General features: G+C 42.6%; 1 protein-coding gene across 1 annotated transcript; it reads left to right on the top strand.

The window, feature by feature from the left end:
- Nucleotides 1-820: 820 nt before the first annotated feature.
- LOC308090721 (sodium- and chloride-dependent GABA transporter ine) lies at nt 821-14,675 on the top strand (the record flags this gene model as incomplete). Its single annotated transcript, XM_080435985.1, has 12 exons — nt 821-947; nt 4,419-4,499; nt 5,956-6,090; nt 6,745-6,952; nt 7,500-7,632; nt 9,731-9,865; nt 10,897-11,000; nt 11,100-11,224; nt 11,737-11,849; nt 13,543-13,642; nt 14,043-14,143; nt 14,523-14,675. The coding sequence occupies 12 exons, from the start codon at nt 821-823 to the stop codon at nt 14,673-14,675; spliced, it is 1,515 nt and encodes a 504-aa protein (XP_080292111.1).
- Nucleotides 14,676-14,856: the final 181 nt, after the last annotated feature.

The following is a 14,856-nucleotide window of genomic DNA, read 5'->3' on the forward strand; positions in this document are numbered from 1 at the left end:
GAAAAGAAAACTGACAGCCAGTTCTTAGTCTGTTTACCAGCCACCAACATTATATTGATTAAATATTTAATGATAAAGTATGATTGTATGAAGTATGAAGTTCAAATACTTATTTTGATTTTATTTATACTAACACTGTGTTATTGTTTTTGTTTGCTGACTCACAGGGCAACTCAGGGCAACATTGTGTAGTTAGTTAGAGCATTTTCATTCAGGCAATATCCCCCTCTACGGTAGGCTGACTTCCAGGCAGGCAAGGCAGCCTATGGTGACTGTCATGTGCGAGATGAGAGCTCTAGGTCGACTCAATTGAGATATCAGACTCACCACCCTTAGTTAGAGGGAGACTCATAAGGACCACACATGGTTGGTCAACTAAATTCACAACATGCACTCTGAGTGACCTCAGAGTGCATCAGCGTTCCACTGAAGTTCTGTGCTGACTGTTCATTATTGTAAAACTATTAACACATTACCTAAGGTTGCTAAACCCCAGCAAGGGACCTTTGGAAGGCCAGCGAACCAGATGACATAGGACACATACATATCTTAGACGTATACGGCTGTTGACTTCAAATGATAGTGAGAGAGGTTGACTCTTTAAAAGTTCAATAAACCCATTATATTATACACATGGTCCAAGAGCTATACTTAAAACAAGAAATGTATGGACTTGCCCTGTCTTTAGCCACTGAGCTGCCACAAGCTCCTGTAAGCTAATCATTACAAACATAAAAGAGGGTTGGACATCAAGTTTCACTTAATTCCTAATCCACTTTAAAATGCAATACGAGGGAGAGAAGAGACACAGTACGCTGTCATGGACCAAGCACCTGGTAGACCAACATGGAGCAAACAGATAGAGTTTACCTTGGCTGGTATTGGCTCTGCTGTGGGTCTGGGCAATGTATGGAGGTTCCCATATCTGTGCTACAGGAGTGGAGGAGGTAAGTCAGCGATGTTTTCAACCTATTTTGCATTCAATAAACTACTATACCAAATGGATGCTAAGGTGAGGATATGCATGGGGAATGTATGGAGTAACATTCCAAGTAGCCTAATATTGATTCAGATGTGACATGTGACATGGATGACAGGTTTGTGAAATTTATGACAGGTTAGTACCCCTACGCTTACATGATAGTGAATTCTGTAGGCTACCATGAGTGAGCCTTTCCGATGAACAGTAATATCTATCTATAGGGGAGAACAGGGTAAGATGAGACACTTTTCACTTAAGCTGTCTTGGCAAAATTAGATAGCAGTAAATCTAAATATCTACCCTTGTTTCGGGATGTCTTCTATAAATTGAAATTATAAGTAAGTATCTATGACAAAGGACATTTTTGGAAGCCAATTACAGGCAAACAGTATGGCAAATTATATGCAAATCAATTAATTAATAAAAGGGAATCACAGGTTTACAGGTGTAAAGAAGTGGATGTTTGTTCTAATTCTATGCACATTAATTAATTACACATCTCTCCAATTCTATATGTAATATGGGTATACAAAAAATTGGGTAATTTTATCGTCTACTCAGGCTTTTGAGAGCCCCCCAGACAGTTTTTAAGTTGCTTGATTCAGTATTCATATATTTGATATTCATTTGATCAGACACGCCCCCTTCCTATACAAACCCATTATAACTTCAAACTCCATTTTAACCATGTTAGATTCATCAAAAACACCCGTCCTTGGTTCTGGTGACTCATCCTACCCTCCTAATACATGAGGGGGCCGTGTTCTTTCGATTACTGTTTTCATTTATTTTCTTATTGTATAATTTTTTTTTAAATAAAAACAATATTACAAATAAATGAAAAAAGTAATTGAAAAAACGGTCTCCTCACGTATAGAAGGACAATGTCAGTCACCAGAACCGAGGACGGGTGTTTCTGATGAATCTAACATGGTTAAAATGGAGTTTGAAGTTACAATGGGTTTGTATAAGAAGGGGGCGTGTCTGATAAAATGAATATCAAATATCTAAATACTGAATCAAGCAACTTAAAAACTGTCCGGGGTGCTCCCAAAAGCCTGAGTAGACGATAAAATGACCCAAATATGATCACCTCAACACATCATCGGGGACAGGGTTCGAACCAGTGACCTCCGGACTCACAGGCTGCCTTTCTTCTCATTAGCTAGAGATATGATAGCCCCGACAGTGTCTGTTGATATATATAAGTCTTTCCCTCCCTGATGAACCAGCCTCTGTTTTGCTAACTACTCTAGATCACTGGTTCCCTAACCATCTACCGATAGAGAAATTGTACGTCTTCTCGGAACAGCAACTGGTGAAAGTAGCTGATCTACAAACTCATAAAACGTTGCTATCTGAAAAGTTGTGAGATTGTAGATCGGCTATTTGCACAATGAAGTATGTCATACATTGAAAAAACATACTCTCAAGTAAGCATGTCATGTTATCTTTAACAATTGCATACGTATTCATTGATGCAGTCATGTTGTTTGCAATGCACTTTAAATTAAGTCTGCATGAAGTGAGCTTTGAACCAGCGACCTTACAGTTGACAGGCAGATGCTGTAGAGAGAAGCCATTGGACCAACAGACCTGATGTAGTGAAAAAGGAGAACAGACACATGATACCGTTTCACGCAAATAGCAAAGAAATCCTGGGTTTAAGTGTTCTTCAAACTGCTCAAAATTGCGGAAAATCTAACGGCGGTGCTTACTGGTCAAAGTGATACATGTGTTCCTCATGAGTCAAGGCACAAGTGTAAGCAAGTTTCACGACTTTCAGCCAAACGAGACATGACTTATGCCTGTTTAAAGTTTGCATTTTCAAAAAAAATCTATAGCGCCCCCCTTTGGCCAATTGGAGTAAGATTGGTTTCAGTGATATTTGGAATGACCCTCTACATTTCTGCAAAGTTTCAAAGAAATGTGAGTCTGCATGTATGTGTTAGGGGCAGATGAATAATTTTAATAAAACTGCAATAGTTAAAATCTATCTCCTCCTGTAATTTTTGCACGAAACTCTTTACACATGAACTTTGGACCTCTGCCGACAAAACGTTAGTGGCGGATTTTCCATAAGTGAAAGAATGAAGCTTTTAAGAGCCAATGACTGTTTTTTATATAATTCAAAATGGTGGGAGATCTAAAGGTCAGAGGTCAAAAGTCGGAGGGTGAAAGTTGTTCAGCATGAGGAGACGCATATGTGTATTGAAGTTTCATGGCTGTAGGTCAAACAGGGCACGAGTTGTACCTGTTCAAAGTTGGCATTTTCAATTGAGTGCTATAGTGCCACCTTTTGACGAAAGATTGTGAGAATTATTTCTTGATAGTTTTTCATGACCATCTACCATATGGCCGAGTTTTGTAAAAAGCGACAGCACGGTTCAGCCAGAACTGGCAAAAACGGCAGAAGAAGAAGAAACAGAATAATGCCAATATCAAAACGGAGCCTGGCTTGAAGCCTGGCCCCGTAATTAAGGACAATTAAATCGAAATTAAGAAGCTGAGAAGCTGAGCTCTGGACTACTATAGTCACTGGACTTGTTTGAAGATAGGGATGGAGAGTCCGCTTGCAGTGTATGTTTTGGGGTTCCTTGGACCATATGGATGAATGTTTGGTCTCTTTTAGTTGATGCAAGCAGCTCACCATTTTGCCACTGCTTCTTAGATACAGTATGATAGCCTAATTGGCATCAACGCAACCCTGTGACTTGAGGAGGAGGTCTTCAATTGTGGAGGTATGCAGGCTTAAGCACTAGTCTCACTGCATTCTCTTGATTGAGAATTACCTCTCTACTTGAGAGGTAGAGACAGCTGGCGAGAACTTCTGGGAACTCAGATTAGGGAACACTATATGATTCTAATAAGGCATAGCAGGTTGGGGTACGTGCTTCTCTTCTCCAGCCTTGACCACACCATTATATTGTATTAACATACTCTACCATACAGATTGGTTAAAATAAAAATTTATTCATTAAAATAAACCCTGGAATGTAGATTTATGAAATATGTTTTCTATGCCAAACATCACAAAGGAAATTAAAGAGGTGACCTTTGTAAAGATTACAGATGTCATAAAGCAGATAGGATTCACGGGGTCTCTTAAACATCTACGCACGTGGACTGTAGTAAATCTCTGTTAGGCAATTTAAAGTATAGACTACAGGCCGGTCGCCCTGACATTGCATGTCATGAAGACCTTTGAGCGACTGGTCCTGCAGCAGCTGAAACCATAAATGAAGGATCACAGTGACCCCCTGCAGTTTGTGTATCAGCCAAGAATGGGGATAGAGGATGCTATTATGCACCTGCTAAACAGAGCCTACAACCATCTGGACCCAGGGGGCAACACTGCATGATGTTCTTTGACTTTTCCAGTGCCTTAAACAGCATCCGGACACACCGGCTAGCTGCAAAGCTCTCTGTGATGCAGGTGGACCAGGACCTGGGGGCCTGGAACATGACCTCACCTACAGACCGCAGTATGTGAGGTTGCAGGGATTCCTATCAGCTGGTGAGCAACACAGGTGCTCCCCAGGGCACTGTTCTGTCACCCTTCTTGTTCACCCTCTACACATCCGACTTCTGCTTTAACTCCGAAACGATGATGACAACTTCCGCCGCCTTAATGCTAGCAAGACCAAGGAAATCATGGTGGAGCAATAAGAGACCCCTTGCATCATTCATGAGGAGACAGCGGAATTTGTGGGCGTACACCTGGACAACAAGCTGAACTGGACTGATAACGCAGAGGCCCTCTACAAGAAGGGCCAGAGAAACCTTTGGTGTGTGTAATAGGATGCTGCAGATGTTCTACCAGTCTGTTGTGGCCAGTGTCCTCTTCTCTCCAATTGCATGCTGGGGCGGTTACATCAACAAAAGGGACAGTAACAACCCCCTCCAGAAGGAAATAGTAGGAGTACCAGCTGTGAACACAGATTCATCCTTCCAGTACAGAAGACTGATGGACTGGGTCAGTTCGGAATTCACCAATCAGGATGGAATATGAAAAATCAAACAGATCCGTCTTGATCACATGACTATAGAGATCATGTGTACCGATTTGCGTGAAATTTGGATAAAATCTGAGTAATATAAAAAAATATGTTTTACATAGGTCAGCCTCCTGGTGGCGCTAAAAAAGGCAGATGCGAAAAATGCAGGGCAAAGGTTTTTCCTTGACATCTAAGGAGTGCACCTACAAAGTTTTACACAGATCTGTGCAATTATAGGTAAAAACACGAATCGGCGTGTTATAGCGCCACCATGAGGCGGATTAGAAAATGTTCAAGTGGCATTTCTTCCTCGGCCTAGTGGGAATGTGCGTGCAAAATATCACAGAAATTGCACGCTGTGTTCATGATTTGAGGGATTATGTTTAAAACGGAGCACTCCTGCAAACTTTGGAAGCCAATTTTAGCCAATCAGGATGGAATATGAAAAATCTGAAAGACCTGTTTGGTTTAATGACTATAAAGATACTGTGTATCGACTTGCGTGATACAAAATATGTAGGAGTACTGCAAAAATCGGCCTCTAGTGGTGCTATAACAGGCCCATGTGAAATTAGGGCAGAGGTTCTGCTCTGGCATCCAAGGAGTGTGTGTGCACAGTTTGGCCCCGATCAAGCCAATGGTGCTGGAGATTAGCTGTTAGCTGGACACACACACACGCACACACACACACACACACACACACACACACACACACACACACACACACACACACACACACACACACACACACACACACACACACACACACACACACACACACACACACACACACACACACACACACACACACACGCGCGTGCGCGCGGACAGACGGAGTGACGGACAGGATGCAAAACATAGGCTCGGACATGCCTTTCGGCCTGGCGGAGACAATGATGTTAGCACAGTTGTTCCTAAGGTTGCAACCTCTATCAAGAACTTGGTAGAAGTGTGTTGTTTATCTTTCTATACTAGGTGCCTTCCTGGTGCCATATCTGCTTATGCTGGTGGTCCTGGGGATTCCTTTGCTCTTCATGGAGCTGAGTATAGGACAGTACATGAGGAGAGGACCTATTCAAGCCTTGGCTAAAGTCTGCCCACTCTTCAAAGGTATCATATCCCTGATATGTCCTACGGGTAACTGGAACTCTCGCCCCAAAACACACTCGCCCCAGCGGTTCTTGTATTCTTGTATTCGTTTTACTGATGTTAAGGTTATGAATAAGGTTAGGTTCAGGCATAGTTTTACTGAGGTTAAGTTTAGGAATAAGGTTAGGCCTAGGAATAGTTTTACTGAGGTTACGTTTAGGAATAAAGTTAGGTTAAGGAATAGTTTTACTGAGGTTACATTTAGGATTACCTGGTGGTGACCGTTCCGAGATCGCCGGATTTGGCCCGGGGGCGAGCACGTTTTGGGGCGAGCGTTCTTGTATTCGTCCTAAGTGATCTTTCCATGTTTTCTTGGTGACCGATTATGTAATTATATTGCGAGATAATTTGTGTAACGTAATCACTGAAGCAGCAAAAATTATGCGTAATATATAATTAGTTGTGTGGTTGACCTGCACAGAAAATAGCATATCTACAAGTTCACAACGCATTGTGCTGCGAAACTCTATGAAACATTGTGGGCTTGTAGATTAGTAGATTTTCGGTGCATGGCATTCACGTACAAATAATTATAAATCATACTTGAGATGGTCAAACTTTACAATGCACATTTCTATGACTGGGGAAAAAAAGTGACATGACATTTGCCCTCAGGAGTGGGCATGGCGACAGTGGCCATTTCCTTCATCATGTGCACCTACTACAACGTCATCATTGCCTGGGCGTTATATTACATGTTCAGCTCCTTTCAGAGCCAGCTGCCCTGGCAGAACTGCAACAACACTTGGAACACACCCAGCTGTACCACCTATGCCACCAATGGCAGCACAAACTCTTCCATGGCTAGCCAGCAATTCTTCAAGTATGTCTCACCATGTAGGAGAATCACTGGCCTTTGTTGACTAAATTAATGTAATAGCATAAACAACATTACGGTTTGAGTGTAAAGGATTATGTTCTTCTTTATATAGTTCACATATGCATAAGTGCTCACAAAATAAAATATGTCATGTCACAAAGTTATAGCTCTAGAGCTCTGTGGTTCATGTAATAATGGTCAGAGTTTCAAAAACCCACACAACTTGCTCTGCTCAGGTAAAATAATGTGTTTGTACACATGTTCTGAGGAAGGCCATTTGACTATTCATATGTGGAAGGATTTCAATCTAAAACATAAATGAACTAAAACTGAAAAGGAGCCAGTGAAGTGCGAATGGTTCCTTACACATGACAATGTCCCAGCCAAGTTAGGGGTTGCTACAGAATATCTGTATGATCCCATTTATTAATGGGAGGCAGCTATTGAAGAGAGATTTTCTAATTATGACATAAAGTGACTTAATTTTACTTGAGTAACTCAAACCAATTATGAGATTTGACCAGTGTTTTCCTGTGTGGTTTTGTTGTAGTCTTAAAATGTTGAAGAGAACAGGGGGAGTGGAGGAGACGGGAGACATACAGTGGGAGCTTTTCCTGCTACTGCTACTGGCATGGATCCTCAACTACTTTTGCATCTTCAAGGGGGTGAAGTCAACAGGCAAGGTGAGAAAATAAACAGAGAAATAAACTAGAAAAAGTGCTCCTCGGAGCACAGGTCTCCGCCAGGTCAGGTTATTGTGGCCTCCTGGTGGCGCCTGGTGGCGCTATAATAGGCCAATGTGAAAAGGGTGCCATTTCTTCTTAGGTCTTGCAAGGCTATCGTAACCTGACACCGTCAAATGGAAGAAGCTTGCGACACACATTTGTTTCACAGCCTACTTCCCATCTGAGACTTCGGTCGCAGAATCGATGACAGACAGTTTTTCTTTTTTTCAAGCTACTAGGCAGGTGATTGGATGATCCCGCCCCTAGCAGCCGCTGATTGGTTCGGACACGCAGTGTTCGGCCATCTCTACTCCCTGCGCAATCCCAGACCTCCCTGAAATCAAATGCAAATGAGATTTCCGGAGGGAGGGGGTTTACCAGGCTAAGGCTATCGGACACTGCATTCATGATTTGAGGATTTGAATGTTGTTATTTTTTTTTTTGTGCTAAATTAGACCTGCTGGTGGCGCTATAACAGGCCAATGTTAAAAGGGTAGCATTTGTTCCTTAACATAGTGTGAATGTGCGTGCAAAGTTTGACCGCAATCGGACGCTGCATTCATGATTTGCGGCATTTTTTTCTAAATGGGCCAGTCCTGCAAACTTTAGATGTGAATCTTAGCCAATCGGGATGGAATATGAAAAATTAAACAGATCCGCCTTGATCACATGACTATAGAGATCACGTGTACCGATTTGCGTGAAATTTGGATAAAATCGGAAGGAGTAATGTAAAGAAATATGTTTTACATAAGTCAGCCTCCTGGTGGCGCTATAAAAGGTAGATGTGAAAAATGCAGGGCAAAGGTTTTTCCTTGACCTCTAGGAGGTGTGCATACAAAGTTTTACACAGCTTGGTGCAGTTATAGGTAAAAACACAAATCGGGCTGTTATAGCGCCAGCATGAGGCTGATTAGAAAAATCTGAAGTGGAATTTCTTCCTCGGCATAGTGGGAATGTCAGAAGGAGCGAGTGCATTTTCCGGCAGCGGCTGCTGCCGCGGAACTGCCGCGGAACTGCCGGTGGAGGAGCGGCAACTGCCGGCAGTGACTGCCGGCGGTGGAGCGGCAGCTGCCGGCGGAGCAGCGGAACTGCCGCGGAACTGCCGGTGGAGGAGCGGCAGCAGCGGAACTGCCGCGGAACTGCCGGTGGAGGAGCGGCAGTCAACTTATTTTTTTCGCCGATAAAGTATAGTTTTGGACCATGACGGAGGCGCGCCGACTCAGTAGACCTTGAGGCCAAGGAGTCGCGCGCGAGTGCCCGCGACGACCGGCCGATGGTCTACTAGTCGACTAAGCGCCGTCCGAGTTATGTACCGATAGGCACAGAATCGTAAATAATATTGGTGGGGACTGCGTTACACAAACGCAGCACACTCCCAAAGCTGGCGCCGCCGGCAGCAGCCGCTGCCGGAAAATGCACTCGCTGTCCCTCGGGAATGTGCGTGCAAAGTTTCACGGAAATTGCATGCTGTGTTCATAATTTGAGGCATTTTGTTCAAAACGGAGCAGTCCTGCAAACTTTGGAAGCCATATCAGGATGGAATATGAAAAATCTGAAAAAATTGTTTTGTTTAATGACTATAGAGATACTGTGTACCGATTTGCGTGATGTTTGGACAAAATATGTAGGAGTACTGTGAAATTTTTTTTGTGCAAAAAGCGGCCTCCTGGTGGCGCTATAACAGGGCCATGTGAAAAAATTGGGGCAGAGGTTCTGAATTGGCATCCAGGGAGTGTGTGTGCACAGTTTCGCTGCGATCAAGCCAACGGTGCGGGGGATTAGCTGTCCACAGACTGACGGACAGACGGACGGACGGACGGACGGACGGACGGACGGACGGACGGACGGACGGACGGACGGACGGACGGACGGACAGGGGGTAAAACATAGTCTCTCGCCATGCCTTTCGGCCTGGTGGAGACAATTAGTGGAATGAACAAATAACAACCTGTCATGTGCTGTGTGTGTGTGTGTGTGTGTGTGTCTGTGTGTGTGTGTGTGTGTGTGTGTGTGTGTGGGGGGGGTGTATGCACGTGTGTAATCCCACATTTAGGTGGTGTACTTCACCGCACTGTTCCCATATGTAATCCTGTTGGCTCTGCTGATAAATAATGTCCAGCTACCTGGAGCTGTCGATGGGATATCCTTCTTCATTATACCAGACTGGAATAAACTGTGGTCTGTGGAGGTAAGAGAAGGAGTGCTTATCCAGAGTGACTTACACTGTAAGATCAGAGTAAGCATGAACCCTAGTCAACAGACAACAGGGTAAATAGGAATAATAATAATAATAAAACTTTATTTATATAGCACCTCTCAAAACTGGGTTATAAAGTGCTTCACGAAGAAAACAAGAAAAGAAAACAGTACACAAAACAGAACAGAACAAAGAAAGATTCAAAACAATGCAGGAATGCACATGTACAAACCACTTTCATACCGGTGCAAGACCAGCGGAGATAGACTAGAATATTCGGCTAGGAGTGGGCATTAAATGCGAATGCGAATCTATAAAAGTGGGTTTTAAGGAGGGATTTAAACCGGAGGACAGACTCAGTGAGCCTGATCTCCAGGGGCAGGGCATTCCAAAGTGTATGGGGCCCTGAAGGCGAAGGCCATGCAACCTTTTGAATTTAACTGACCTTCTGGAATGGCCAGGAGTGCTTGGTTTGAGGATCTCAGACTAATTAGTCACATAAATAGAGTGCAAAAGAACAATGTAGTGCCTTATAGAAACTAGGATTAGGATAGCAGGTAAACAATTAACCTAGTGTCTGTCTAAACAACATGATATAAAAACATTCTTAACATTAACATTTGTGGTCAAGAGAAACCAAACCTAAATAACAAGAACATGTGAACTATTAACCAACATACTGTATTTGCATAGAAAAAATGGCATCTATCAAAAAAGGCCACAAGAAGGGATAAACTAGCTAAAATTGGGAGCGAGTCTGCAGTTCTGACTGCAAAGAGAAGTTTATTCCACAGTTTGGGAGCCAGGAGGGATACGATTATAGGACGTGTGGGGCATTGGCCAGGGTGTTTAGGCACAAACAGCTTATCTGTGTTAGCTGGTCTTGTGTGCAACTACTTGCAACTATTTGCAACCATTATGCCCAATGGCAATTGCAAGGAGTTGCATTGGTAACAGCATTGCCGTTACTAAGAGGTGTTTTGGATATAGTAGCCTATATACGTATAAGCTTTCTTTTGCAGGTATGGGTCAATGCTGCAGCTCAAATCTTCAACTCCATTGGAATAGGTTTTGGCTTTCTTATGGCCATGTCTAGCTATAACAACTTCAACAACAACATTTTAAAGTAAGCTGGGAATCATATAACCAACTCCAACCCACTCTCTTTTAAAAAAAAGAACTATGCACCAGGAAACCATCTAAAGAACATCCTATCTCCCCACAGGGATACCTTGACTATAGCGCTCATCAACTCCTTTACCAGCATCCTGGCTGGATTTGTCATCTTCTCTGCTTTTGGCTATATGGCCTATTTGCAGGACGTTCCTGTTAGTGACATAGCTGTGGACGGTAAGAACAAAGGAACAAGTTCCTTGAAGAGATCTATGTTGCAAAATCTAAGTGCCACTGAAGCTTGTAAAAAATATCAGCAAGCTTCTTCATTATTGATTCAAGCACAGTGTCCTATGCGCATTAAAAATTAATGGAGTTTTAGACTGCAAGGTAGACTGCAAGGTGTCAAAACTATACTGACAAGAGATCCATCCAGGGAGTTAAAAATGTGATAGTTTGTCATCAATCATCTGTACTCTGTACCACAGTGCAATAGAACAACTTTCACCCTGGCGTCTCTATTTTGGCCATGTCATTATATAGGTGAAAACTTTTGAAAATCCTTTGAAAATAGAAGCTAACACATCCAGGACACGTTGAGCTTGTAGATCAACAAATGTTCTTTAAAAAATAAAATTGGTAACCGGAAGTGAAAGTGGTTAATAACTAATTTGAATGAGTGACTGAGTCAATGTTACCTTTACTGTTATGACACAGTGATATGTAGAGTGTTTGTACTGTATATCCAGGTCCAGGTCTGGTTTTTGTGGTCTATCCTCAAGCCTTGGCCACAATGCCAGTGGCTCCACTCTGGGCTGTGATGTTTTTCTTCATGCTGCTATGCCTTGGCCTGGACAGCCAGGTAAATCAACTCTCTCTCCTGCACGCATGCATGCACGCATGCACGCATGCACACATGCACACATGCACGCACGCACGCACACACACACACAAACGGATGGACAAACGCCCGCATGCACGCACAGATCCTGTTCTCAAGAAAGCATTTACCATATTTGTGTGTCATATCGACCTTGACCTGTATATTCCAGTGGAGTAAAGGTTCAATCTTTAATCCTAGATTATAAAGTTAACCTCTTTGGTAACCAACACTGACTTACAATGGGTGTGTCCATTTCCAAAGATAATGGACAAGAGACCAACCTTGAAGCTGCAATATTCATCCACAAAAGTCTTTGAAAAAACACTTGTGAGTCTTAAAGAATGGCACAATATGCATAATCTTTTTTCCCACCCAGTTTGCCATGGTAGAAGTGATGGTAACCAGTCTCCTGGATGGATATGAACAACATCTGCTGAAGTTTTTCAAACATAAGGAGCTGTTGGTTCTGGCAGTTTGCAGTGCTGCTTTTCTTATAGGGATCCCTCATGTCTTGCAGGTACTCAGGCCTTAGCCTTTGTTTTACAATCCTCTTTATACAACCTCAACTTCATTTTATTGTCACGTCACAAGTTTACAGTCACCCACTGCCCTGTATAAAAACATAGGTGAAATACTTTTGTGCAAGCTTGCCAGTTGCCACATCATTATTGTGGTCATCCCAACTACGGCTGTCACGATCATGAAATGTAACTTTATCCAATCTCGTGATAGGTTGACGCGTGCTCTAAAAACGTTTATAGCAAGGCAGTATTTAAGATAGTTAAAGGGGCAATGCCCTCAATACCCTCATACCTGACTAATTACTTATCGTGTGAGTGACACCCACAGCCACAATACTAGAGGGAGCGACAACGATCTGGTACTACCAAATATAGAACAAACATGAGAAAATTCTCATTCTACTAGTCTGGGTAGATGCATAATTTATGTAATGTACATATAGTGTTTTGTGTTTGTTGATGACATGTATTATTGTGTTATTTTTATGCTATGTTGATGAATTGAATACGTAGGACCACAATTGAAACAAGTCCCCAGGACTTTTTTGTGTTATCCTTTTAGCTTTAATGTCTGACTGTACCACGTGCTGTTTACATTTTAAAGTATTCAATCAATCAATCAAAGACTTGATCCCCATAAGGCAGCCCAGAGCAAGCCGCTTGACGAACAAGTGTCCAGGCCAAGCGGTGCGAAGTCCGCTTCTGACGAATCAGCACCATTCAAGTTGTATACTGTTAGGCACAGAATCGTAAATCATCACATCCTCGTCAACATGGGCAACCAGAAATGACAGCAAAACTATATAATTTTGCCTTTCGTGAGCAGATGCGATTCTTGAGTCTGTTGGGATCTTCTGACTGACCTGAATGAGCCTTTGTGGTCTCTTATTGCTCTGGCGAGGTACTTGCCTACTTTGCCTATTCATAAAATGTACTTATGTATGTGGGGTATTTTTTGTTCAACTTCTGAAAATAAGGTTCGGGAAGAGTGGGCCTCAGTTGGCCCAATTTTCAGTGCCCCTCAACCTTTGGTTGAGGGGCCAGACACGTAACACGTAACACGTAACACGTAACACGTAAGCCAGACACGTAATTCCAGATCTGTATCTTAAGATAATCAAACTTCAGTCCTCAATATGTCTTTCTTCCAGGTCGGAATCTATGTCTTTCAGCTGATGGATCATTACACTGCCATAGTATCCATCATGTTCCTTGCCTTCTTTGAGGTGATAGCCGTCTGTTGGATTTATGGTGAGAACAACATGCTCAAACCTATTGATTATTTTTAGTGTCCAGACAACTCAATTATCACTTGAAAGTAGACACAGTTAAACAATTACATTCCAAAAGAAAATGTTCATGACTGCAGCTTGTTCATTTTGGAACATTTAAAGCAATGTTGAGAGCTATATGAGCTTTTGCAGTCATAGCCACTACAGTATACAGTCAATGAATAGGAAAATACTAATAGTGCAAATGCATGTCTAATCCAACTGGATTCGAACCCTGAGCTGCCATGCAAGAAACCAAACTTCTAAGCTCATACAAAGGAGAATCCCATCTGGCCATGGGAGATATTTTCTGGGTTTCAGGCAGGGCAGGGCTATACATGGATGATCACTGCCTGACTCTAATTTTTCCCATCCAAAAGGTGTGAAGCGACTTTCAGACAATATTGAAGAGATGACAGGAAAAAGACCAAATATTTACTTCAGAATGTGCTGGCTGGTCATTGCTCCCCTGCTGATCACTGTGAGTCGGCAGGCTGTTTGCATAATTTATGAATGGCTCTTCTTGCGAGCACACAACTTAAAACACTGAAACACTGTTGTTTGTGACAGGTAATCCTAGTTTTCACCATCATCCAATTCAAACCAGCCCGTTATGAAGATTATGTCTATCCACCCTGGGCTCAGGGGATTGGCTGGCTCATTGCTATGGCCTCCATCATTTGGATTCCACTGGGAGCCCTTCACACAATGTGGATTCTACCTGGCTCATTCACTCAGGTAGGCTAATTCACACTCACCATTTTCAAAATATTGCATAACAGTATGCAGTGTACCTTTAAGCTTACAAGTCATTGTCATCTTTGTTTGTTTGTGTCTTACTATACCATTCTATCATACAGAGACTGAAGCTGTCCATCACACCTTTTGCACTCAATGAGAAGTCAAAAGAGCCTTATTACGAGAGGGGAGGAAGAGACATATATCCAAACATAGCAGTCATCAGCTGTAACATTTATCCATCTGAGAAGGCTACCATTCAGGCCAAGCTTTGATAAGGTTTAAAAGACTTTGCAGTGTCATGATATTCATCACTTGGTAACGACAAAGCTCACTCAGCTTTTGACCTATCCACCACTGGAACAGGCAAGAAGGACTAATGTACAGCTTGGTTCTGGCATCTTTGCTGTACGGTGAACTTTGTCACAAAATGTTTGCCAGTAGTGGCAAACACAT

This window comes from Gymnoscopelus braueri (genome assembly GCF_963280865.1).
Source record: "Gymnoscopelus braueri genome assembly, chromosome: 8".
Lineage (NCBI taxonomy): Eukaryota > Metazoa > Chordata > Actinopteri > Myctophiformes > Myctophidae > Gymnoscopelus > Gymnoscopelus braueri.